We start from the raw sequence: 26,693 nt of genomic DNA, 5'->3' as shown, positions 1-26,693 counted from the left end.
CAAGGAGAAGAACTTCATCCTTTTTACCTTTTGGATCACAGGCCCAGACTGAGAATGTGCAGGCATTGCAGGCCTCACCATGGTGTAAGCACTTATAGACCACGTCTATCTTTGCAGAGACCTCCTTGGTTACACCCTTGGCCATGGTGCTGGTGGGTCTCCTGAGGCCCCCATTGCAGGAAGAATGTGCCTGTTGTGAGCATTGTTCTTCCACATCCTGACCATCTGGGAGTACACTGCATGCACCTCTGATCATTACAGCATCCGTTCATTTATTGGCAACACTAATATGCAGTGTAAGCTTGTCTAGTGGTATATCCCTTAAAGTGCCGTCTACAAAGATAGCACCTGCTGTGTTACATTGTAAAAACTGCAAAAACTTGCAAGACATCAAGGAGAGCACAGGCCTGAAATCAACATCAGTTTCAGCCCGGTGTTACTCAGTGTAACATCGACAACCAAACCACTGAGACTGCACAGAGTTCAAGACGCCTCAGATTAGATTTTACTTAAGATTACACGACATAACCTTCAATGAATATAATGTAAAGTGATTTGCATTGTTTCACCCATTCTTTGACAACTGGGAAGCAGTTCTTGGGATAACACAGCCTGCTCTTGGATTCCTTCTGAATTGTGTCTAATGATATTCATCATCCACTGATGAAAATTCTTCAGTCCCTCTGGTGTATTGTGGAAGGTTTCACCAAAAGAAAAGAAGTCTGCTCTTGATCCATTCAGAGATGAACCCTTCTAATTGACTACCATTTCACCAATCAGGCTGATAATTCCGCAGTGACAGCTTCTCCTTGAAATATATTGATCTCCATCCTTCATAGCTGAGCGAAGGAGCACGGTGTTCCTTTTCACTTAGTTCCAGGTCTGGCAACACAAGTTCTTGGCTCTTTGTGCCACTTTCACAAACAGCATTGGCATGACTCACAGCACTAAAGATGACACAACACCAAAACGTGACTGATTGGATCAATTTCTGGTCCCAGCACTTTTGGAAAATCCAGACAGATTTTTAAAACATTGAAATTTTTGATGGGGTTTGCAAACCTTTCCATGAACATAATGTAACTTGAGAGAGATGCCTTGATATGGAACAGATCTTTGTTCTAATGCATCCAGTACCACCAGTGCTTGAATGCTGCAAGATCCTGGATTCAGTCTCTGTGCCCTGATCGTCTGCACCCATTCCTGTGTGTCAAGAAGCTTCAGGCAAGCTTGTTTTGAGGCTTGGGAGACTGGTGGCCACTCCAGATTCCAAAAATCATCTAACTTCCAGCATGTACCCACCACTTTCAATCACCTCATCAACAAATGCGATTCTACACCATTTCTTTTATTTTACAAAGGTCACATACCTTTTCTTTCATTGCCTCCAATTTTCCATCTTTCACTCCCTCGAGAAATGGCGTAGCCCTTCACAGCCAATGAAATGTTGTTATGAAGTATGGTTGCTCCATTGGTTCAGCAGCCAATTTGTGCACTGTCAACTCTCACAACCTTCATTGCAATAATGTCTTGGGTCTCTTTATAAATGGGCACAATTGCCCTATGCACTCGCACTGCCAGGGCCTCTGACCTCCCTCACAGCCATTCCTAGGGTTTGCCAGCTAATCTGGGACCCCTCACTCGCCCGCTTCTGGAGCTAAACCAATGAGGTGCTTGCATTGGAGTAACAAACTGCAGCGCACCAGAGGGGTGTCTTGCAAAAAAAAAGGCATAGTTTCTGAGGTAAAACACTCAAAAGAAAGATTTAAGCATTTTGAAAAAGTGTAAGGAATGTTCATGTATTTAATGCTATTTTCTCTCTCCGTGAAATGAATCTCTTGTGACTTGCGCAAGTTACTGTAATTAATAAAACAAATGTTTTACACAGTATTATCTATCTTGTATGCAACTCAGCCAAAATCTTCTGCTGTTTGTCCCACAGCTTATAGAAGAGCTCAGTAATGACCAGATGATCTGTCCTGGTGATGTTGAATGACAGCAAAGTAATGCCCAGAGCACCAGAAATAGTGGCCAGCAGGGATAGTGGGTGGTGTTTTGGTGACAGGAGATGAGACTGTGGTTTAATGTCTCCTGCAGGAGCTGGGGGGGGGGGGTGGGGGAGGCAAAGAAAGGTAATAAGAATGTGAGATATTGGAGATAATAAACAAAAAGGTATGTGAACTTTGTGCAAGGAATGAAAGAAATGCTGTAGTATATAATAGAGGAGACTTCCACAGCAAGACCTAGAATTGGAATGAAGCTGAGGAATTGGTGCAGAAGGAGCAATGCTACAGTCAGAATATCGTTATGACAAAGGGTCCTTGACCTGAGATGTTAACTATTTCTCTTTCCACAGATGCTGCCTGAGTTGTTGAGTGTTTCCAGCATTTTCTGTTTTTTATTTTGGATTTCCAGCATCAGCAAATTGTTGATTTTCAGGAATTTGGATCTCTGAGCCAGGACAATGGTTTGCAAATCTTAAAAGAAAATACTCAAGAGGGTTGGCATCTGAACCACAAAATGTTTTCTTTATTACTTGAGATTTTCAGATTGTAAAATGTTTCTTTCTGTTTTTACTTGCTCCTTCCCACTTTTGAACAACAACAGTACAATTTCTTTTGAAGCCTGCTTGCCAACCTTGTGATAAGTAATGGGGTTTTATTTTCTGTGGTGAGAGGAAAGTTTGTCAGATAAGAATTTATGTGATTTTTGTATTTGGAAGTATTTGTATTAGGGTACTCTCTGACCAGATTTCAAATGAAGACCAGATTGAAGGTGTCTCTGAGAGTGCAAGCAAATTCTTTGATCTATGGAGAGGGCAGAATGCAGATGGTTCTGTTTTGAGGTACTGCTCCAATTGTAGCCCCTTTGAATGGTAATGAGTTTTAACTCCAGCAAATGTAAGTCACGCACGACCATCTTCAAATATAGGTCAACTCTAAAAGTATGTTGTTCATTGCATCCTAAATGATAAGAGCTTGTGTCCTAAGAGGGTTTTAGTTGTACTCTGTTCAAACTCACTAATTGATACCATTAAATAAAACCATCAATGATAGTGCAGTATGGAGGGTATGCCACATCACCAGAGGTGTTGACCTTTGGATGAGGCACCCCTCTGTTGATGTGAAATGCACCACGCATTATTGAAAGAAGAGCAGAGAGGTTGCTTTTGGTATCCAGTCAAATTAAAATGCTTTGGCAACACAAATTCTGATCATTGCCATTTTTTAGGATCTTACTGTGTGTTTATTATAGTATCAAAAGACTCATTTGTGTTGCTATTTGTATAAGCAAATAAACAGTGACAGGTCTATAAACAGAGAAGCCTTTATTGAAGTAACTGTGAACAAACACTGTGGTGTCTGGGTGCAACAATGTACCAAGAGTTATACTATTTAATAAAATAGAGTTATTAAAAGTACGCTATACATGGTAAAAACGTATTGATAGTGATGTTTGCTATGATATTACAGTGGCTGCATTCCAAATAGTTTGCTGGTTATAAAGTACCATTGGACATCATAGGATGGGAATGGGGATATATAAATGGAAGTTTTTTTCTAAGATCAAAGCTCTTTGCATTAAAGAAAGTCACCTAAAAAGGAATAGAACAGAGAGGTTCTGCGGTGGTGAGAAGGATTGGATGTCCGGAGACTTGGAAGGGTGGGGGCCGATGAGGGGGGTAGTTTGTGGAGGTTTTGAAGGAGAGATTGTGGAGTTTTGGGGAGGGAGGTCCTCTGAAGAGATGTCATGTTTAGGTATTGAAAATAATCAAACTTTCTAATGGAAAGTTGGCCTTTATATTTGGAGGACTGAAATATACAGAGCTACAAATTACATTGCAATGTCCTGCCTAATCCGGAGTAATGTGTGCAAATCTGCTTGTCACACCTTTGGGAGCATGTATGTGATCTTAGAGGGAGAGCACCATAGATTTATTTTACCTTATAACAACACGGAGGCCTTTTGGCCTATCAGATCTATGTTGACACTTGCGAGCACTCCTCTTTTCCTCTTATTTTCCCGTAGCCTTATTCCCTTTCGCACATGCCCCTCAACTCTTGCCTTTTTTTTGCCATTAACCTGCACTAAGAGGTAATTTACAGTAAGCAATTATTCAGAGCAATACATGGATTGCAATGATTAAAATAAGAGCCAAGATTACAGAAGTTGCAGTTGTATTCTACAGAATCTGGAAGGGGTGATTTGACTCAAATTTTTAAGGAGAATTCATGAAGTTTAGAGAGATGTCATTTCTAGCAATATAGTCTTAAATATTAGTAGATCTTTCAGGAGTTCAGAAACACTTCTCTATGCTCTGATGGTCGACAATAACAATTGATACTAGGTCAAATGTTAATTTTAAATTGAAGATTGATAGATTATGTGAATTAAAAGATATTAAAGGATAAGGGAGGAAGCAAGAGTATTTGTAATTAGGTCAGCTATGACTTTATTAAATGATAGATGCAGCTTGAAGGGCTAAGAGACTACATTTGTTCCCATGTTCCTAATTTGCTGTCAGTCCATTTTTTTTAGTTTATTGACATACTGTTAGTCATGTGATGGTACTTAATGCATAGTCAACTCCCATAAAACGCACATCAGAGAGAGAAACTACTGAATTGAATTTATTAAGTGTGTCCAGGATGGATTCCTGTCACAGTATGTTGACAGGCTGACTAGAGGGAATGCCATATTAGATCTAGTATTAGGTAATGAACCGTGTCAGGTGACAGATCTCTCGGTGGGTGAGCATTTGGGGGACAGTGACCACTGCTCCATAACCTTTAGCATTGTCATGGACAAGGATAGGAGCAGAGAGGACAGGAAGATATTTAATTGGGGAAGGGCAAATTATGAAGCTATAAGGCTAGAACTTGCGAGAGTAAATTGGGTAACATTTTCGAAGGGAAATGTACTGTGGGGATGTGGTCATTGTTCAGGGATCTCTTGCAGGATGTTAGGGATAAATATGTCCCGGTGAGGCAGAGGAAGAGTGGTAGGGTGAAGGAACCATGGGTGACAAGAGAGGTGGAACAACTAGTTAGGAGGAAGAAGGCAGCATACATAAGGTTTAGGCAGCAAGGATCAGAGAGGGCTCATGAAGAGGAAGGAACTTAAGAAGGGGCTGAGGAGAGCAAGAAGGGGACATGAAAAGGCCTTGGCGAGTAGGGTTAAGGAATACCCCAAGGCATTTTTCACTTATGTGAAGAGCAGAAGGATGACGAGAGTGAAGGTAGGGCCGATTAGAGACAAAGATGGGAAGATGTGCCTGGAAGCTGTGGAAGTGGGTGAGGTTCTCAATGAATACTTCTCTTCAGTATTCGTCAAGGAAAGGGGCCTTGATGACGCTGAGGATGGTGTTGGTAAGGTTAATGTTCTAGAGCATGTAGATATCACGAGAGAGGATGTGTTGGAGCTGTTAGAAAATATTAGGACAGATAAGTCCCCAGGGCCTGACAGAATATTCCCCAGGCTGCTCCGCGAGGCGAGGAAGGAGATTGCTGAACCGTTTGTAGGATCTTTGAGTCCTCGTTGTCCACGGGAATGGTACCAGAGGACTGAAGGGTGGCAAATGTTGTCCCCTTATTCAAAAAAACTAGTAAGGATAGTCCAGGGAATTACAGACCAGTGAGCCTTACGTCTGTGGTGGGCAAGCTGTTGGAAAGGATTCTTAGAGATAGGATCTATGAGCATTTAGAGAATCGTGGACTGATTAGGGACAGCCAGCATGGCTTTGTGAAGGGAAGATCATGTCTCACAAGCCTGATAGGATTCTTTGAGGAGGTGACCAGGAAGATTGATGAGGGTAGTGCAGTAGATGTGGTCTACATGGATTTTAGTAAGGCGTTTGACAAGGTTCCACATGGGAGGCTTCTTCAGAAGGTCAGAGGGCATGGGATCCAGGGAGGCTTGGCTGTGTGGATTCAGAATTGGCTTACCTGTAGAAAGCAGAGGGTTGTGGTGGAGGGAGTGCATTCAGATTGGAGGGCTGTGACTAGCGGTGTCCCACAAGGATTGGTTCTGGGACCTCTACTTTTCGTAATACTTATTAATGACTTGGATGAAGGGGTAGAAGGGTGGGTTGGCAAGTTTGCAGGTGACACAAAGGTCGGTGGTGTTGTGGATAGTGTGTAGGGCTGTCGAAGATTGCAGAGGGATATTGATAGGATGCTGAGAAGTGGCAGATGGAGTCCAATCCGGAGAAGTGTGAGGTGATACACTTTGGAAGGACAAACTCCAAGGCGGAGTACAAGGTTAATGGCAGGATTCTGGGCAGTGTGGAGGAGCAGAGGGATCTGGGGGTTCATATCCACAGATCACTGGAAGTTGCCTCACAGGTGGATAAGGTAGTTAAGAAAGCTTATGGGATGTCAGCTTTCATAAGTCGTGGGATCGAGTTTAAGAGCTGCAAGGTAATGATGCAGCTCTACAAAACTCTGGTTAGACCACACTTGGAGTACTGTGTCCAGTTCTGGTCGCCTCATTATAGGAAGGATGTGGAAGCGTTGGAAAGGGTGCAGAGGAGATTTACCAGGATGCTGCCTGGTTTAGAGAGTATGGATTATGGGGAGAGACTAAGGGAGCTAGGGCTTTACTCTTTGGAGAGAAGGAGGATGAGAGGAGACATGATAGAGGTATACAAAATATTACAAGGAATAGATAGAGTGGACAGCCAGTGCCTCTTTCCCAGGGCACGAATGCTCAATACAAGTGGGCATGGCTTTAAATTAATGAGTGGGAATGTCAAGGGAGATATCAGAGGGAGGTTTTTCACTCAGAGAATGGTTGGGGCATGGAATGCACTGCCTGGGGTAGTGGTGGAGGCAGGTACGTTGGTCAAGTTCAAGAAATTGTTAGATAAGCATATGGAGGAATTTAAAATAAGGGGATATGTGGGAGGAAGGGGTTAGATAGTCATAGGCGTGGTTTAAAGGTCGGCACAACATGGTGGGCCGAAGGGCCTGTATTGTGCTGGATTGTTCTATGATTCTATGGAAATAAACTGCTTTGAACAGTCAATTTCTAGACTTGAAATTGTTTTGAGTATTGGGGATTATTTCATAAAATGTTGGAAATTCCAATGTTTGTTTTCTGAGTTTTTTCCCAATTAAAATAATAGGGAGTAGCAACTCTAAATTCCCAATTTATGCGCCCAATGAACAAACTTCATTGTCAGGATATAAATCTGGAACATTACCAAATTATTGATATCTAATATTGTAGTTACTTGGTTTCTCTGTGACTTTTTATAGTAAATAAATGGAACTATTTATTTAGACAAAACGTGGGCTGATTGTGACATTTGCTAATTTCTTTGTGGTAAAGATTAGAAGGTTGTGGGGAATCTTGGGTTGTATCTTGTTTGACACACCGTGACAATCAAAAGGGTTATCATTAGATCAGTGACAAGTTATCCGACAAGCTGCTGAAGTGAGGAGAGAGATGTGTATATGGAACCTACACCACAGGAATTCATCTCCCATCAGTAAAGGTAAACATGCTATATAGTGGTAACAATATATTGTACTCTGTCTCCAAAATTCATTTCATTAAAACCATTAGACTAAACTGCAGGGACAGAGTAGAACAACTGTGAATAAAGTGTAGGCAGAAAATGCTGGAAACACTCAGCATATGTGGAAACAGAAAGAGAATTAATGATTTGGGTTGTTGACACCATGTCACCATTATAAGATCTCTTTATTAGTCACATGTACATCGAAACACACAGTGAAATGCACCTTTTACGTAGAGTATTCTGGGGGTAGCCCGCAAGTGTTGCCACACTTCCGGCGCCAACATAGCATGCCCACAACTTCCTAACCCGTACGTCTTTGGAATGTGGGAGGAAACCGGAGCACCCAGAGGAAACCCATGCAGATGCGGGGAGGACGTACAAACTCCTTACAGACAGCGGCGGGAATTGAACCCGGGTCACTGATGCTGTAATAGCATTACGCTAACCGCTACACTACTGTGCCTGCCCACAAAGTCAGCGCCTGTATCTGGCAAAAGTAGTTTTCAAGTTGTTAAAATTCTGGAATGAGTCACGTAATGTCATAAAATTATGATGCCCAATTATCTGCTGGGCTATGGGATAATTTACAGGACTATATGGAAAAGTCTGGACAATGGGACTGATAGAATTGCTCTACTAGGAGCTGATATAGGCTTGATTGGCCAAATGGCCATCTGTTCATTGACAATTCCATGAGACTGTACAATTGCATCTGTCTCTGCCATATAGGATGTTTGGCTCTGCTAATGAGGGATGAATTTATGGGCACAATTTATTTTATCGTGGAGCCTCTCTCCATGCTCCCCATCCACTTCATTTTCCAGTTGCCATACAAGTTGACCCACTGTACCCAAAGGCAGTCAGAGGGCTGCAGCCAGTGAGTCATCTTCAGGTAGGGTCCTGTGAAGACCAACTCCCCCGAAAACCCAGATGGGTTTGACACCTCTCCAATTGTCGAAAGTCTTTTGAGAGCTCTTTGATGTTTTTAATAGTTAAAAAGGCTATTCAACTATAAATTAAAATGAAATATTTTTAAAACATATTAAAATACAAACAATTAAAAAGTTGAAGATGAAGCAAGTTTTTTTATCCACAGTGTCTGAGTCCCCACTCAGATAAATGGTGCTACCATTTAAACATCAGTCCTAGAATCATTCAGTCATGTAGCATGGAAACAAATCATTCAGCCCATCTCAACCATGCTGACAGCACCCGTCCATATTGCTCCTGTCATCTAGCACTTGGTCCAGAGCCCTCTATGCCTAAACAATTCAAGTGCTCATCTATAGACTTCTTAAATGCTGTCAGTGACCCAGCTTCTACTACTCTCTCAGGCAGCACATTCCAGGTACTTACCACTCTCTGGGTGAAGAAGGTCCCTCTCATATCCCCTCCCAATCTCTTCCCCCTTACCCTAACCCATATCCTCTAGTTTTATCTACCTCTGATGTGGGGAAAAGTTTCCTGCAATCTGCCCTACTTATACCCCTCATTAGTTTATATACCTCAATTATGTTCCCTCTTAAGTTCCTCTGCTCCAGAGAGAACAGACCTAGCATCTCCAGTCTCTCCTCATAACTGAACTGCTCCATCCCAGGCAACATCTTGGTGAATCTCCTCTGCACCCTCTCCAGTGCTATGACATCCCTTGTATAACTTGGTAACCAGGACTCCGTGCAGTACTCCAGTTGAGGTCTGACCGAGGTTTTATAAAGTTGGATCATAACCTCTCTACTTCTGTATTCAATGCCCTGACCAATGAAGGCCAGTGTCCCATATGCCTTCCCAACCACATTATCTACCTCTGTTGCCATCTTCAAGGATCCATGGACACTTACTCCAAGGTCCTTTTTGTTTCTTAATACTCCCTGTGACCCTGCCATGGTGTATGTCCTAGCCTCATTAATGCTTCCAAAGTGCATCACCTAATATTTGTCTGGATTACACTCCATTTGCTATTTTTCAGCCAATTTCACCAACACATCGATGTCTATGTGCATCCTAAAACTACCTTCCACACTATCAACAGCTGCCAATCTTACTGTTGTCAGCAAAATTACTGATCTTATTTCCCACAGCCACATCCCAGTCATTCATGTATATTACAAACAGCAAGGGTCCCAGCACCAACCCTTGCGGGACAACAATAGTCACAGGCATCTAATCGCAAAATCAACCCTCTACCGTCACCCCATCTCCTACTGCCAAGCCAATTTTGGATCTAGTCTGACAACTTGCTCTGGATCAACCTTTTGAACCAGTCTCCCATGTGGGACCTTGTCAAAGGCTTTACTGAAGTCCTTCCTGACATTAATCTGAGGGCTGGATGTGAAGTGTATCCTGATCCTCTCTTCAGTGTCAGTGATATGTCGCTGGACTGATAGAAGAACTGCTTAGAATCTCACAAAATGCTGGAGGAACTCAGCGGGTCAGGCAGCATCTATGGAGGGAAATAAACAGTCTACGTTTTGGGTCAAGACCCTTCATCAGGACTGGAAAGGAAGAGGGGAGAAGCCAGAATAAGAAAGTCGGGGGAGGCGGAGGTGATGGGTGAGTTCAGGTGAGGGGTGGAAGGTAGGAGGGTTAGGGTGGGGGAGGTGGGTGAAGTAAGAAGCTGAGAGGTGATTGGTAGAAGAGGCAAAAGGCTGAAGAAGAATGAATCTGGTAGGAGAGGGCAGTGGACCATGGAATAAAGGGAAGGAGGTGGGGAATAGGTGGACAGGTCATAAGGGAGGGGGAAGAGGAAAAAGAAGGGAGGGGGTCACAGGAATGAGGGAAGACAAGGGAGAAAAGAAAGAAGGGAGGAGAGGAAGAAGAGGGGAGAGGTTACCGGAAGTTAGGGGAGAAAATGATGTTGAGGCCGTCAGGTTGAAGACTAGCAAGGCGAAATATGAGGTGTTGTTTCTCTAACCTACATCTGGCCTCAACGTGGCAGTAGAGGAGGCCATGGATAGACATGTCGGTATGGAGTGGGATGTGGAATTGAAGTGGATGGCCACTGGGAGATCCTTGCTTTTGTGGTGGATGGAATGAAGGTGCTTGACGAAGCGGTCACCCAATCTGCATCGGGTCTCACCGATGTAGAGGAGGCCGCACCGGGAGCACCGGATGCAATAAATGACACCCTTGGATTCACGGGTGAAGCGCTGCCTCGCCTGTAAGGACTGTCTAGGGCCCTGAATGGTGGTGAGGGAGGAGGTGTAGGGACAGGTGTAGCACTTAGTGTGATTGCAGGGATAAGTGCTGGGAGGGTCATTGGTGGGGAGGGACGAATGGACAAGCGAGTCATGGAGAGAGCAATCCCTATGGAAAGTGGAGAAAGGGGGAAAGGGAAAGATGTGCCTAGTGGTGGGATCCTGTTGGAGGTGGTGGAAGTTGCTGAGGATAATGTGTTGGATGCGGAGGCTTGTGGGCCGGTAGGTGAGGACAAGGGGAACCCTGTCCCTGTTTTGTCAGGGTGGGGGGGGGGGGGGGGGTTGAATGGGGTGAAGGCTGATGTGTGGAAAATGGAGGAGATGCGAGTGAAGGCAGCATTGATGGTGGTGGAAGGGAAACCCTGTTAGATGCAGCAGAGGCAGAGGAACTGGGAGAAGGGGATGGCATCCTTGCAAGTGACAGGGTGGGAAGAGGTGTAGTCAAGGTAACTGTGGGACTCAGTAGGTTTGTAAAAGATGTTGGTGGTTAATCTGTCTCTGGAGATGGAGACAGAGAGATCCAGAAAGGAGAGAGAGGTGTTGGAGATGGACCATGTAAATTTGAGGGCAGGGTGGAAATTGGAGGCAAAGTTGATGGAATTGACGAGCTCAGCACGGGTGCAGGAAGCAACACCAATGCAGTCGTCAATACAGTGGAAAAGATTTGGGGAACGTTACCAGTGTAGGCTTGGAACATGGACTGTTCCACGTAGCCGATGAAAAGGCAGGCATAGCTGGGTCCCATGCAAGCGCCCGTGGCTACACCTTTAGTTTGGAGGAAGTGGGAGGAGCCAAAAGAGAAGTTGTTGAGGGTGAGGACCAGTTTGGTCATACGGAGGAGGGTGATGGTGGAGGGGAACTGAGGGGAATCGCTGGTTGTCTCCCAGCACAATTAGGGCCATCAGGCTTTCAGAAACATTTCCCAATCAGCTTACTTCAACATTCAGCAACCTTCCCCTTGTATTCAATTTACTGAACTCGCCTTGCATTGAAAATGTTCAAATACATAAACCTGCCACCAATGCATCATACAGGAATAGTGCTTGTGTTGATGAGAATAGCCAAACCACAACAGAATAAACTGACCACCAAGCATATTGTTCACATGGCACATTATAAAGAGAACATATTATGTTGTAGGGGATGTGAGTTGGGGGCAGGGAACTTTGCCAGATGATGTTAGAAATTTCCACTGTGATGGAAGAGAACTCATGGCAACCCTCAGCTGATTTTTTTTGTACTGCTACTCATAATTAGCATGCAAAATTTTCAATATTAAACAGACCATTTTGAGCATTCTCAACCATAAAAGAAATTACTAAGAATACCTTTCTAAAGTTTAAGTTCACTATTTTATGGATAGTTTTTGCCTGAAGTATGATTGCTTACATGTGTTAGCTTTAAACTTGCCATACATATTCACATTTTGTCATACATGTTCACAGCTTTAGAAATCTTCTTGTTCTGTCTGTAGTGATTGGTCTCGTATGAGCCTTGTGCTTGTTTATCAAAAAAAATATTTGCAGGTCTTCTAGTAATGAATGTAAAGTAATAAAAAAGGGCAAAAGATGATTTGGTGGACCAGAATGTTAGTCCATTTAGTTCCTGTGCCGGTGAGTGTTAGGATGCGGGTTGCCCTTGGGATTCTTGTTTAGATCCCTTGAAGTTCAGCTTTCACCCTTCCCACTCAGGGAGCACTTAATCAAAGTCACTAATGGCACTGCCTGTGACTGTAACCATGGTACATTATTCCTGCCCTTTCACCTTACAGCCAGTAATATCCTTCTACAATGCCTTTCCTTCTTTGCCCTAATGTGTGGCTCTGTGATCTTTGCCTATCTGATTGGACCCTGGGGGGTTTGATTTTTCTTGTTAAATGCGCAGCAGCTATCAAAGACCACTGATAGTTTTGAGCTTTTCCAAAGATAATAATTGACTTCAATTTTCATTAATGCAACTACTTTCCTCTTGCCTTGACTGACTGCATTAAGATAAACTACTTTTACACTACCCATGTGTTTGTAAAAATGAGGATTAATTGTGGCCTGACTCATCTACTGTGATAAATGACCGTGAGTGGTGTGCTTTCATTATAGGTTGTATGTTTCACCAAGGAGGCAGCCGACCATGGAACAGAAAGCCATGAGCCCAATCGAGTGGTGTAGACAGGTGCTTGATCACCCAGGCCATGAGATTGAAGCAGCAAAGCGATCACTGTGCTTCAGACTTGACCAAGGTGAGAACAATATGCACAAGTTACCCAAGTTATGCTACTAACAGCTACATCATCATTAAGTAAGCCTATATATACATGATGTGAGTAAAGTAACTGTTTCAGTTTTCATTAACTAGAGAACAATCCTTTGTAATCTGTCCGTTATTCTAAAAATACCTCATTATAATCTTCTTAATGAGTCATTTAATGAAGCAAAATAACTTTAAAAAGGGAAAAAATGCAATTATATAATGTACACTGGAAGCCTGCTTGCTGACTTTGTAGGTAAGGCCAACCTCATTTTTTTTCACTGATCTGTATTTAAGAATTCTCCAAGTTGATGTCTGTTGAATCCTTTACTAATTTACCAACTTGGAGGTGTGTTAGCTATACTCGGTTACATGTGTGGCGTTGTTAAAATCCTGAGCGCCAGGAGCAAGTCATCCTGCCTGAAGCGATCAAACCATCAATCCGTAGATAATAAAAGCAGGAAAATTCTGGGAGTGTTCAGCAAGTCCACCCGTGTATGTGACGAGTGTTATGTTTCACATTATTGATCTTTTGCCAGAATCGCTCAGTAGAACTGTCCAGAGGTGCTAATTTGCATTGCTGATGCCATCTCTTGTGCCCTGAAATATTATATTTAAATTTCAAATGTTGAATGTGGATGGAGTAGAAATTTCAGATGTAGTACAGATATATAATTGGTTGAATGATCACCTACGCCTATCAAAACCCTTCTTTAACAATAATACCCAAAAGAATGAATTAAAATTGTTTGAATTGTTATTATTCACAAATGGTGACAGAAAAGGGTTTACAGTATCTGATTAATTTTGAATAATAGTCTTGTTGTTTCTCATCATAATGACTTCTTTGTGAAAGGTTGAAACCATGGGCAGCTCTGTAGTGAATGAAAAGAGCTGTTGTTTTTTTTTAACATGGCTCTACCTCTTAAGTAATAATACATTTATATTTGAATGGATATAAAAGTCTTTGTGCTCTCTTTCATTACATTGAACACTGGGATGAGTAATACTCCAGAAGGTTTAGACAAATCCGTAATATAGCTGATAGATATTTCAAAATCTATATAGAGCTACGCAGCCACATCTGGGGCCACATGGATTGGCTCTTTATTGCTGAACAGGGAGAACTAATGAGATAGAACCAGATCAGAGTTCAGTCGGTGTTGCTGGCTTGGAGTGCGATGGCGGTGAGTGGCCTCTTGCATTGTGGCGGTTTGGAAGAGATGCGGGTAGGGCTACCTCACAAGGTGATTAAGAGTCAACCAAATTGCTGTAAGTCTGGAGTTTTGGATAGGCCATGCAGGGTAAGGAAGGCAAAATTCCTTCCCTAAGGTTATTGGTGACAGTTTTAACCCAACTGGCAGTTTCACAATCACAAATGCTGATGCTAGCTTTTTAATTCCAGATTTATTTCATTAACTGAATTTGATTTAATTTTCTAAGCTACCATGGAGGGATTTGACTCATTTTTCCAAATCACTACTGTAGGTCTCTGGATTACCACCTCTGTAATATAACCACAATGCCACAGTGCATATGAGTGACTTCTTCATTTTGCTCGAGAGAGATGTTAAAATTAATTTTCATTTATACTGTGGGAGAAGTATTGCAGTTTAGAATGCTGCTTGCCTTGCTAAAATTGCCATCAGTCTTGACAACCAAAACCATTTCACAGTAATAGTTAATGCTCTGCGTGTTTCAAAATGTCAGAACAAGAAAAGATAACAACTTGAACATGTGAGATGTTTAGATCTCCACATTCTATAACAATCTTGGTTTAGTGTACTTCGTAGGTTCAGTGGGGCTGACGTCCGTCTTACTAACCGAGATGGGAAGAAAATGGAGACGGTAGATAGAAGTCGACTTCCATTTGCTGGCATTTATTGTTCATCCCTAGTTGTCCATGAAGAGGCCATTAAGAGTCAACCACATTTGTAGGACTGGAGTTTGGTACAGGCCAGACTGGGTAAAGACAGTTGGTCTCCTTCTCTGAAGACAATTAATAAAGCATTTTTTTTTAATATAGCAATCCAATAGTTCCCTTCAGTTGCTGCTGGTTTAAGGTTAAAGTATGTTTCCTTCAGCCAACTTCAGAAAATCATTGACTGCACCCACAGCACCTTGAACCCTCACTTTCCTCAATGATGAGAACTGTATTTCACTGAAGTGCAAATCTGCAAATTGCTATATCATCATCCATGATGCATGTCCGAAGTATACAGCCAACATCCTGATAGCTGCCATGGAACATTTACATTGCAGCAATTCTCCACAGCACAACTAGTAAGTGGCTGGCTACTTGCACACTTGCCTTGTGATTCTCAGTCATTCTTGGTGACCAAATTGTACTACTGTCAGGTCCTTTGGTCAGTGAAGTCCAACTTGGGCAGATGACTGGAGAGGTTAGGGAACAGTTCTACTGCCAAGACAGACTGACTGATTTCCTTCAATGCAGCTAACTCACAAAGAGTGCCGTGCATCTCAGTAATCTGTTATATATGCTGCATTTCTTTGCTCTGTATCGATTCAACATGGAATTTTAATGAAATGTGTAAAATCGTGAGAGCTCTACACAGGCTGAAAGGGAAGGAACCATTTCCCTTCGCACATATTCCAATAACTGACCAGAAAAAGGTTTAGAGGGGAATTTAGGTAGTTCTTTTTCCAACCCAAAAATAGTTGAGGTCAGAAACTCACTGTCTGAGGCAGAAACTTTCATCACCTTCAAAAGCATATGAAGAACTGTAACAACAAAACTACAGAGAGCTGGGAAGTTGGAATTAAAGGCTGGTGTGGAACAATGAACCAAACAGCTTCCATTTTGTACTGCAGAACCTCAATGGGAAAAGAGCTTTACCTAAATAGAAGTTGATGATGCTGAAGATGATGAAATAGCCGGAGGATTGCAGAAAATGCATTAACATTCATGTTCAACATCAATCCTTCCACCTACAATAATTGATAATTGCTAATTGGTTTATTATTGTCACATGTACCGAGGTACAGTGAAAAATGTTGTTTGGCATGCCATCCATACATCAAGATAGTACAAAGGGAAAAGCAGTAACAGAATGCAGAATGTAGTATTACAGTTATAGAGAAAGTGCAGTGCAGGTAGACAATAAGGTGCAAGGGCCATGACAAGGTAGATTGTGAGGTCAAGAATGAGTTCACAGACTTCTGCAAGGAGGACCAAGGTGTAGTGTCCATTGAGTTCACTAGAAAGTCTATAGTTGACCGTAAGGTGAAGATGCTAAGTGCTAGAACCTTGCAAAAGTTATTAGTAATCTCCTCCACCATCTCTCTAATGTATTGGTGCACAATACTATTGGAAGCATTTCTTTTCAAAACTGGTTCTGTGAGGTGGGTGTCATTGTCTCAGATTCACATATCCTTGAGAGATAAAAGCACTACTATTGAGTGTCTGTCAGGCTCACTATGGGATTTGCAGGGAAAGGAGTTGGTTTGCACTTGGCTGCCAAGAAGCCTGCAAGTCAGTACCCTCTCCTTGCTACTGTAGTAGGAATGGTGTCATAATGACAATAATCCTGAAGTTAATAGAAATCCAAGTTTAAAAGTAGGTGTTGGAACCATACAGTTGGCAATCAGTATTTATGAAATGAGAAAAGAAATTAATGTCTTGTGTGTGTGGACTTGTTCTCTGGACTGAAACCAAATAGTCAAGTGGACATCCCAGGAAGGATGAAACGGCAGGCCAGTAAATATCCAATCAGGACACAGGAGTAATTAGATTGAAGACATTAACTAATAGTACATTTATTCTATTAATAGGATAAAAATAATGCAGGGAAGGCATCTAGATATCCCAAACCTCAAACCACCACCAAGCACAACAGGTACATGGGAACCGTCCCACGTGCAAACTCTCTCCAAGTAAGAGACCATCTTGATTTGGGAATAGAAAACTACTTCCTCTATCACTGTTGGGTTAAAGTCCTGGAAAATATCATTGTCTGCCCCTACCTTAATGCTCTACTAAAATTCATTCAATACCATCCAGTACCAAAGAAAAATGATAAATAAAGCTGAGGTCGGAAGTGGCTAAAGTTAGCATTCCAGTCTGTCAGTTGGAGCAGCATGCTGAAGGAAAAGATAAGGCTTTGTTTACAATGCTGGTATTGAGGGCTGATTGGAACAGTGTGCACATCTCTTCTAATAAGTTGCTTCTTTCTGCTTTCCCAAACAATCATAGTACAGTCCCTGCTTTAACAAGTGTCCTGGTTTGACATGTTTAGTTGCTTACATCCAACAAAAACTAATAATCATTAAATATTTTTAGGAAGCAGTTTTTTCCAAACATCTTATTCTTAAAAGGTAAGTTGTACAATGCAGAACATTGCGTTGTCTCCATTCGCTGTACCCAGCATGTCATTACATTTGCTTACACTATTTACATCATGTCAACATGGTATCTCTTTCTCATTCCCAAGCCTTTCATCAGGAAAAAGCTTGAGAGTTTATGGTACAGGGGGCAGCCCCTCAAGTGTACAGCAGAGGGTGAGCACAAATCTGTGGTCTTTCCCCATAGAGCCTTTGAGGTGGACTCACCAATCTTAGTGCACATCTCAGCACACAGTCCTACATCATAGAGTGTGCCAATCTGTGCCACTCAGTTGCGGACATCTTCTTGAACTGGACGACCAGTCAGTTTCAGGAAGACCAAAATGCACCTTTCACCAAATAGATGATCTTCCAGTAGTTGATGTTTGTATCAATGTGCATCATTGAAAACAGTGTGTAGAGCACAAAGTCCTGTGTTATGCTCCTGTTCTGGGTGATGGTCTCATCTACACTGCAACTACCTTGAGGACAGCATATAGTGGGACTGAGACTCTGGCTGTGCATGAAGGAGCTGACAAGGGAGGCCTTTCTCACCACCAGCCAAGCAAGGTCTTATGGTGATGAGGCTTGGGGAACCATCTGATGTAATCCACCACTCCTCCTGCAGGGTCTCGATACATTCCAAACAGACCACTGCCTGATTGACTTTGTGCTTTTTGAACAAACTTTTCTCTGAGAGAAAGGGGGTGTGGTATACAGGCTGACTGAATAGAATGTTCCGCAGCACTGTGGCAGGACCCACCTTTTGCAACACTGGGGACAGGTTGAACCTTGGCATGTAGTGACACTTGGAGACTGCATACCTTGGATCTACACACAGCTTGATGCAACCTCACGCAAAGATGGCCATCAGGATGGGGACCACATTACGAATATTTTTCCACTCATTTGTGTGGAGATTTTTACATCATATTCTTGTGAACATAATCCATTTCAGATTGTCAGATGAAATGTATGATGGCTCCGGTGACTGTTGCAGATGAAGGAGCAGGGTATTGGCCATACCTGCGCCACGTACAGCAGCACTGAGAGCATCTCACACTTGATAACAAGGTACTTTTCCCATGACAGAGAAGAAGTGCTGCACGCACGTTCTCAGTCTTTATTACACCTTGGCCATGTACTCCGCCCAATTCTTGGTTCATGCCCCACCTTCTCTGAACCATATTCCCAGCATCTTCAAGTAATTGGATCTTATGATGAATGGAACAAAGGTTTGGTCATACCGCTTGCTAAAGGATATGGCCTCACTTTTGCTCTGAAGGATTCTAGCCCCTGAGGTCAGACCATACTAGTGATAGGTACTCATCAATCTGTGGACCAACAGCTGGTCCAACCAAGAGATGGTGATTTCATCCATTTACAGAGAGGCTTTGAGTGTCTCCACTACCTAAGGTGTCTCCTATTTTGAGCACTTGGGTGAGGAATCACAACCAAGAGATTGCTGTGTTTTGTTAAGCCTTTGCTGGTGGACCAATCACACACACACACACACACACACACACACACACACACACACACACACACACACACACACACACACACACACAGCAAATGAACAAAAGGAGTCAAGCTGTCTCATTATCCCAATTTGAAACTTGTTCAGGTGCACAGATTGGGCACCTGAACATCCTTATTCTGTATACTTTGATCATCTGTGTTTGCCACTTTATCATTTGGAATAAACTTAATCACTGATTTTAACAAGTGGCACAAATCAGGGATACAGAGTCTAAAGCAGACTGCTACCCACCATGACTATGAGTCTCGAGGGACTTCTGTCCATGTTTCAATACCAACTTTCACTGGAAACTAGTGGGTGGGGCATCGCTGCTGGTGGGCAGAAGTCTGAACTTGGGGGGGGGGGTCAGGCCATTGCCAGGTCTTCATGGATGTCGTCATGGAGATGCGTGGAGCAGTACCCAATAAGGTAAGACAGTGGTGGGGGTGAAGGGGTAGGAATTGGAAGGGTCTGCCATGGGAAGGGTCAGCATATCCAAAAGGGACAAGAATGAACCTAACAGCTAAAATTACTTGTAGAAACAGATGCTGAGAGATTTACAGAGCACCCGAAGGGAATACTTTATCACTCAGTTTTTTCTCTACTGGGCTCGGTGTCTGGTGAGAGTCAGCACTTGCATTTTGTTTTCATTGTTGCTATAGTGTCAAGTGTGGGGGAGGGAGCATCTCTATGCACAAACTTTCATTGTGGTGTTGGGTACAGATGGTCCGTAGCAGTGCAGATTAGAGCTGTGTAGATTAGTAATTATGCTATAGCTTGTTACTGTTGAATGCCAAGTATAAATTTTCAGAATTTCTGATGATGTAATTGCAGAATGGAAGAAAGGATGTCTGTCTTGATGCTTTAATTGATCCTGATGAGTAGTGGCTTTTTAATAAAGAAGGGAATTTTGCGGTACGTTGTAAAATTATATTTAGTAATTTCTTCAAAAAATTAAAAATGTAGAATGTTATGGGAAAAAACTGACAGTTTTCCAGAGCTGAAGTAATGTTGGGTGCCTTTCATTACTAAATTTAACCTCTCTTTACAGATAATATGCAGTAAGATCTGTGCTCATTTGTTCGCTGGTTATTCATTGCAACAAAATGTTACCCAGTTTAATTACGGATCTTTGTACTTTGCATGGAGGGGTGACGTGATAATCACTACGTTATTTGGTCTTGCTCATTTGCAAATAAAAGAACAGATGGTGAAAGCCTATTGAAGAGCTCAACTCTTTAACTGTGACTTGCGTTGTTTTGGAATGCATTTATTGTCCACAAAGATATTTCCCTTTCATGTTTCAGCCATTCCTGAATGGCAAAGGAAATGTCACCTAACAAGACTTGTCAGTATTTTTTGCTTGTTTTATAATTCCACGATTTCTGAGATTATCAAAGTTAAGGTTACTTTCAGGTACATAAAATTAATTGATTTATGGTATAATTAACATATCATGAAGGACATGTGAAAGGTCAGGGAACTGAGGGCATTGAAGAGGAGGTGAGGCCTGGGGAAGATCAGTTACGATCATATTGAATGGTGGGACAGGCTTGAGGAGCTAGTTTTCTTTGGTTATATGGATGCAGTACATCACTTGATTATCATAACAAATACATGGACTACTGGCTTGCACAGTTCCATTGTAATAGCTGAACATTATCAAGTGGGTAGGGCACAATGTTTTATCATTATTTGGAACCTTTTCATTTTTAGACCGTTGTTTAGAAAGAAAGGAACACAATCTTATTCCCAATATGTTCAGGTAATACTGAAGCCACTTGGATGCTTTCCAGAAGGCACATCTTTGATTAGAGGCATGTTCATTTTAAATATATTCGGTGTTTAATTTTGAAAAGGAATCGTGTATAATTTCTGGAGTAGGATTATAAATGCAGGGTTGTCAAGATATTGAGTTGTGAGGTGACAGCATGTGACTAATGTCTTAACATCAGATTACACAAGTTTAATATATTGTGAAGCCAATCTACATTAACAGGCTTTCCAGCAACTCTCTGGTGGTCTCTTTTGCAGTCTGGTCCATTATTTTATTCTTTGAATCAAATTACTTTCTTCGTATAGAGTGTTTTCAATTCAACTTTACAGTGACATCTAATTGGAAACTTGAAATGAATAATTTATCAAACACACAACAATTGGAATTATATTTGGTTATATTTTCCACTTATTGGAGTTTTTATTCACTGGAGATGCAGTGAGTTTCTCATGGCATTCTAAGTTGTTTTCTTCATACATTCAGCAGAACAAGTCAGGCTTGTAACAAAAGCAGTTTCCCCAAATACTTGGCCCCAATAATTATAGGAGCAAAGAGATATTTGGAGAAATTATACTGAGGTGCCAGGAGCTATTATCTTAAAGGTTGTGAGATTAAGGTCCCCAGGCCTAGTGAAATTCACCAAACCATCAGAAGCACAGTAGTGTAGCAGTTAGCATAAAGCTATTACAGTGCTAGCGACTTGCGGGCTGCCCCAGAACATTCTCAGTAATACAAAAAGACACATTTCACTGTGTGTTTTGATGTACATGTGACTAATAAATAAATATCTATCTATCTGTCTATCTATCTATAAATATCAGTTGTTTGTGAGTTCATTCTCATTTGCCAAATATTTATCACCCACCTCTTTCTCTTCTCAACCTCCTTGCCTAGATTGTTTGGCAAATCTTTTGTGTCCTTTTTGTACCACTGAGGTGAATGGTGTGTTGAGCTATTTGTTCTTTTGATCATACTCTAACCTGACATTCTTAACTGGGAAGAATGATTGGTAGGATGGTTGCTAAGGTAATTCGGGAAGTGGAAGGGTAGGGAAAATGTATGCAATTAGCTCACAGTCGTAGGCAGACAGTAGTTTGTATGCATAGTGATACTGGTACTAATAGAACAGAAAATATTGTTCTTTAATACCAAATTTGCAAGCAAGATAAACTTTAAGCATATTAAATTATTTTAGTGACATTCACTAGCATGAAGGCGAGCTGACAGTTATTGGAATACAGAGATTGGTACGAACCCTTTCAGATTTAAATGTCTAGAAGTGGTACACGGGGTTTGTTTTTGAATGTATGTTATGAAGATGAATAACATTCTGCCCTATTCACTTAATAATGATCAGCTATTACAATGGAACTGTATAAACCAGTATTCCATGTAATTGTTATGAAGAATGCCTCAAGATGAAATGTACACTTTCCTATCAGTAGTCATTAGATAAATGAACATTTGGCCTGTTTTGTTAAATCAATATTGGTTTCAGAGTAATCTGACCAGTGCACAGGGAGAACATTTCAAATTGTGTCTTGGAATCATTAATGGCCACTTGAACCAGAATCTGTGGGGAAGTAATGAGATGGTGCAATTCCTGGCTTCCAGTCTGACAGCTTGCAAAGTGAATGAGCTACTGCATGTGTGGGTGTGTGGAGAGGTGGTTTGTTTGGAGCTTCATCAGCTCATTGCAGCTTGAGTCCTTTTGTTCATTTGCTCTGTGTGTGTGTGTGTGTGTGTGTGTGTGTGTGTGTGTGTGTGTGTGTGTGTGTGTGTTTCACCAGCAAAGTCTGGGATTTATTGCCTACTCCTTGAGAAGATGGTGGTGATCTACCACTTCCAACAGCTGTAGTTCATCTACTGAAATTGCTTCCACAAAATACTGTTTCTGGATCCAAAACTTGGATGCCGCCATTGTGAAGGAATAGTAATCTCTCTTTCCAGGTCTGGTTACTGTGTGACTTGCTGGTGAATTTACAAGCATTCCCATGCACCTGCTACTCTTGTCTGGTGGTGGAGGTGCTGTCAAAGAAGGCATAGCAAGTTGCTACAGTGCATATTCTGTCTGGTGTACACAGTAGATCTTTGTAGTGAACATTTTGGCTATTGCAAATAAATCCTCTCTCACTCAGTGGAGAGGCTGAATGAATGGTGTGACAATGTCAGTAGTCAGTGTAGAGGAAACCATCTGTGTAATGCATATCTGTGGGTAGAGGGATTGCTTAAGGTCCAAGTTGTCTTCAGGTGAAACGAGAGATAACGTGAAAATGTGGCAGCTCTGTTTTGAGACAGGGGCCCCAAAGACAAGAAGCAACATCTGCATGGGTAGTTATTTTTTAATCACTTTCGCTTTGTGGAAGGACCTGCCTTTTGGCTGTAGCTTCTCTCCTGAGTGCCCTGATTAGCAGATGCCTTCTGCAGTTCCGTGCAGATACAATATGCATGCACCTTCTGTTAGTTGCATGCTTGATGTTTGATACTTGCCATAATTAGTGGGCCACAGGGCAAACACATTGTCAGTTCAGAGTGTTCATGCCTCTGTGTACATGAATAGTTACTAGAGTCATCATATCTGATATAGTACACAATTCAGGGTGCAATTGGTAGAATGGTTACTAAGGTGACTTGGGGACTGGAGAGGTAGGGAAAACCCATGCATAAGCAGCCAATACCCTCAGCAATACAGGTACCAGTAGAATCTTTTACGTCAGTCCTCTGGAACAGTCTCTCTCTTGTTTGTCGCGTGAGAAGATATGAGGCACACTAAAGCTTCTCGAAAAGTTAGAAGAATAAGAGGTGATCTTGTTGAAATGTACAAGGTTCTTAACCAGCTTAACAGGGTAGATCTGGCTGATGTTTCCCTGGTTCGAGAGTCTAAAACCAAGGATCAGAGTCTCAAAATAAGGAGTCAGCCATTCAGGACTGAGCTGAGAGAAAAAAAATCACCCACAGTGTGATTAAAACTTTGGAATTCTCCACTCAAAGGACCGTGGAGGTTCAGGTTCTGAGCATATTCAAGGTTGATTATATTATTAGTTACTAAGGGAATCAAGGGGTATGGTTGAAGACCAGAATGTGGTGCTGAGGTAAAAGATTAGCTGTAATCTCATTGAATGGTGGAGTGGTTTTATGTTAATTTAAGGTAATTTATGTTAATTTAAGTTGATGTTAACCCATGTTTGCCCTCGTCTTGTAATGTACTGTGCTGCTGCTGCAAAAATCTAATTTTCATGGCATTTATACCCTGCGTATGTATTGCCTATGACAACAATAAACTTGAACTTGGTTACAAAGGGCTGAGTGACCTACCCTTGCTTTTCCATGTTCTGATGTCCTATGTGGTACAGCCACTGAGAAATCTGTGCAGTGTGGCTAACTTTTCAAAATGGCAGAAGGGGACATGTACCAATTAGAGAAGACACTGAGCCATTTATACTGGTGGGGCTTGTTTGGCTCTGTTTTGTGGGGCAGTTTTACTCTGTGGATGTGCTGAGCTTCACCACGAGGGACTGAGCCGACTCCATTCCAGCAGGCACTGATTTAGTTCTGCATATAATTATTTTTCTCTGTTTCTATGGCAACCATGATTAAAACTTGCAGGATGGGAGCGAGTACTTGCATTTCCACGTGGCTAGGTTCCCGGTGCTGGGAGTGAGTGATCAGACCCTTTGAAGCTTGTGTAGCAGGAAAGGTTCCTCCAGTGCTGAGTGCCAAGCCTTGCCCTGTAGCATAGAATCAAAAGTAGGTCGAGCACTCGCTCATTGAAAGGGAAGTGAGATATGGTAGACTGTGGGTTCTGTGGCCTACATCCTTCCTGCTGGTGCCTCAGCTTCCCCACCCTATTGGTTCCTCATACCTGCACAATCTGATCCAGTGCTGCCTCTTCTTTCTGCCTTCAGCCTTTTGGCAGTGAAAGCCGAATGAATTGAGGCTGTGTATTTAAGGCAGTGGCCATCTCAAAAAGAAAGTCTGACTGATTATTGGTTACTGAATGACCAGTCTCTCGTCACTCTTGGACCTGCGACTTGCTAAAATGTCTGGCTTTGCTCTTCAATATAATTGTTATTTTGAGAGCTCTATCAGTTGTGGGATTGTTGCCAATAGTCTTTCGCAGCCAATGTTTTCTTCAAACCACACACAACATGGTGTCTTGATTGCATTGTCAAGAAAGCCATCAAAGTTGCATGTAAAAAACAGTTTACTCAGTTCTGCCTTTGATTGTGAAACATTCATTTGCCTCCTCTACAATATGTCTGGTCCATGTCCTGCTGCATAGCACAGAAATGTAGTTAGTAGCAAGAGCCCTGCCTAGGAGAATGGATATATTCTACCAATGGTATCTACAAATTCATCATCAGCTAGGTCCATTGTTGAACAGCAGTGATCGTCCAAGGCTGACTGAAATGGTTAAGATTGGGAAGCTTTCTTCTTCAGACACATTATCCAGGTAGATGCCGCAGCCAATCCCATCATCAGGTATGTCTACTGCAGGACTGAGGCCGATTGCGGGGCAGATTATGGTTGATGTGGACACGTATGTTGGAGGCTGATCTCAAAGCAGCTGCAGCTGTACTCATTGTGGTGTCGGGCTCAGCATAGGGTCATCTGTTGGTGACACACCAGCCAGGGTCGAGCAACTGAAGGTGAAGAGATTTACCTTCCCTGATTAAACAGAACAGCTATGCAACATTGAGTCTCTTAAGGAACAGGTGTTCTTTGAGCACTCATACACTCCTCATAAATTTGCCTTTTCAGGTTGACCAGGAACAAAGGGATTTAGTGTAGGATTAGAGTAAGTAAGTGCCTTGATGGTTAGCATGGTCTATTTCCACTGAAGGGTCTATTTCCACTTTATTTAGATTATTAACTATGGATGAGTTAGGCTGAAGAGCTGGTTTCCGTGCCATATAACACGATGACTCTGATGCACACACTGCAGGTTTGCAAATAAAATGCAAAATTACTCTCATTTTAGTCTCTGTTATGCCATTTGCATAAAAATGAATGTTGCCTTTCTGCATACTCACTCCAGCTGGTACCTCTGTTTTTCCAACTAATGATGGCATGATAGTATTGTAGTGATAAGACTGAGTACTTCTTAAGGATGAAAGATGTCCTGTTGTCATCAATTGTTGTCCTGTTGTCAGCACATGATAAACAGACAAGGTGATGTATTGAGTGCTGTTATTTCAGACGCTTTGAAACATTTTGTGCAATTATAATCTGATCCAACTTTCGGAGAACTGACGGGATTGAATGCCACCCTGATTTTATACTGCACCTGATTTTACTGTCCATTGTGGTTATTCAAGGCTATATTGGTTGGGAAATGAAAGCAGCACTGAATGGGTTAAATCAGCTCCGATAATCCAGCATGCTTTGGGGTTTGCTGATGCCAGACTGGCAGATTTTCCTGACAATTGGATGTTTTTTTTTATACATTTAACTCACTTTATTTTGAGACGTTACACAGTGTTATAATAAAATTTCCAGCAGTGACCATTGGGAATGAAAAAGGAATGCAGGAACCGGGGTCCAGGTGAGTGGAAGGGGAACACAGCAAACATCACCTGGTGAACCAGATTTCCAAATAGTCAGATAGCAGTTATCAGAAGGGTGACCTTCATTTTCTCTTGATATAACAAACAAGGCAAAGGTTTTGAGGTGTAATTGCCTAAAGATTCTTAATTTCATTGGAGCCTTCAAGTGTTTAGTTAACACCCTTATCCCAAGTATTGTGGATTTTTCCTCTGTTTTGAAGAGATTTGCTAATAAGGTAAATGTAAGAAAAACTGATGTATTTCTGTTGGAAATCTTCCTTCCTGGTTCAGGACACAAGCCTGAAACTTAATGCTGACTTGTACATGCCATTGTTGCTGCTTTTAATGGAGGGTGACCCTTCATTCCCAAATGCAGCACTTTTATTTGCGAGGTATCCTGTCACGACTCAGTGACTGGGATAGCTCGAATGCATCACATTCCCATTGTTGCTTTCTCTCTCCAACCTCCCCCCACCCCCACCCACCCCCTTTCCAGTTGCATGAGAGCTTTCAGAGCTACTGCGCATAATAACCCAAATGCACA

The 26,693-nt window shown here is 42.1% G+C and overlaps 1 protein-coding gene across 2 annotated transcripts in view; it reads left to right on the top strand.

Annotated features, from left to right (window-relative positions):
- slain1a (SLAIN motif family, member 1a) overlaps positions 1 to 26,693 on the top strand; it is a 92,023-nt gene that overhangs the window by 10,764 nt on the left and 54,566 nt on the right. For both annotated transcript variants that reach the window (XM_052026297.1, XM_052026295.1), the window contains exon 2: positions 12,816 to 12,955. In XM_052026297.1, the coding sequence (XP_051882257.1) occupies positions 12,816 to 12,955 (140 nt within the window). The remainder of the gene's footprint in view (positions 1 to 12,815; positions 12,956 to 26,693) is intronic.

The sequence above is a fragment of the Pristis pectinata genome, chromosome 11, assembly GCF_009764475.1.
Source record: "Pristis pectinata isolate sPriPec2 chromosome 11, sPriPec2.1.pri, whole genome shotgun sequence".
Taxonomy (NCBI): domain Eukaryota; kingdom Metazoa; phylum Chordata; class Chondrichthyes; order Rhinopristiformes; family Pristidae; genus Pristis; species Pristis pectinata.
The sequence above is the reverse complement of the archived record's forward strand: the minus strand, read 5'-3'. Positions and strand labels throughout refer to the sequence as shown.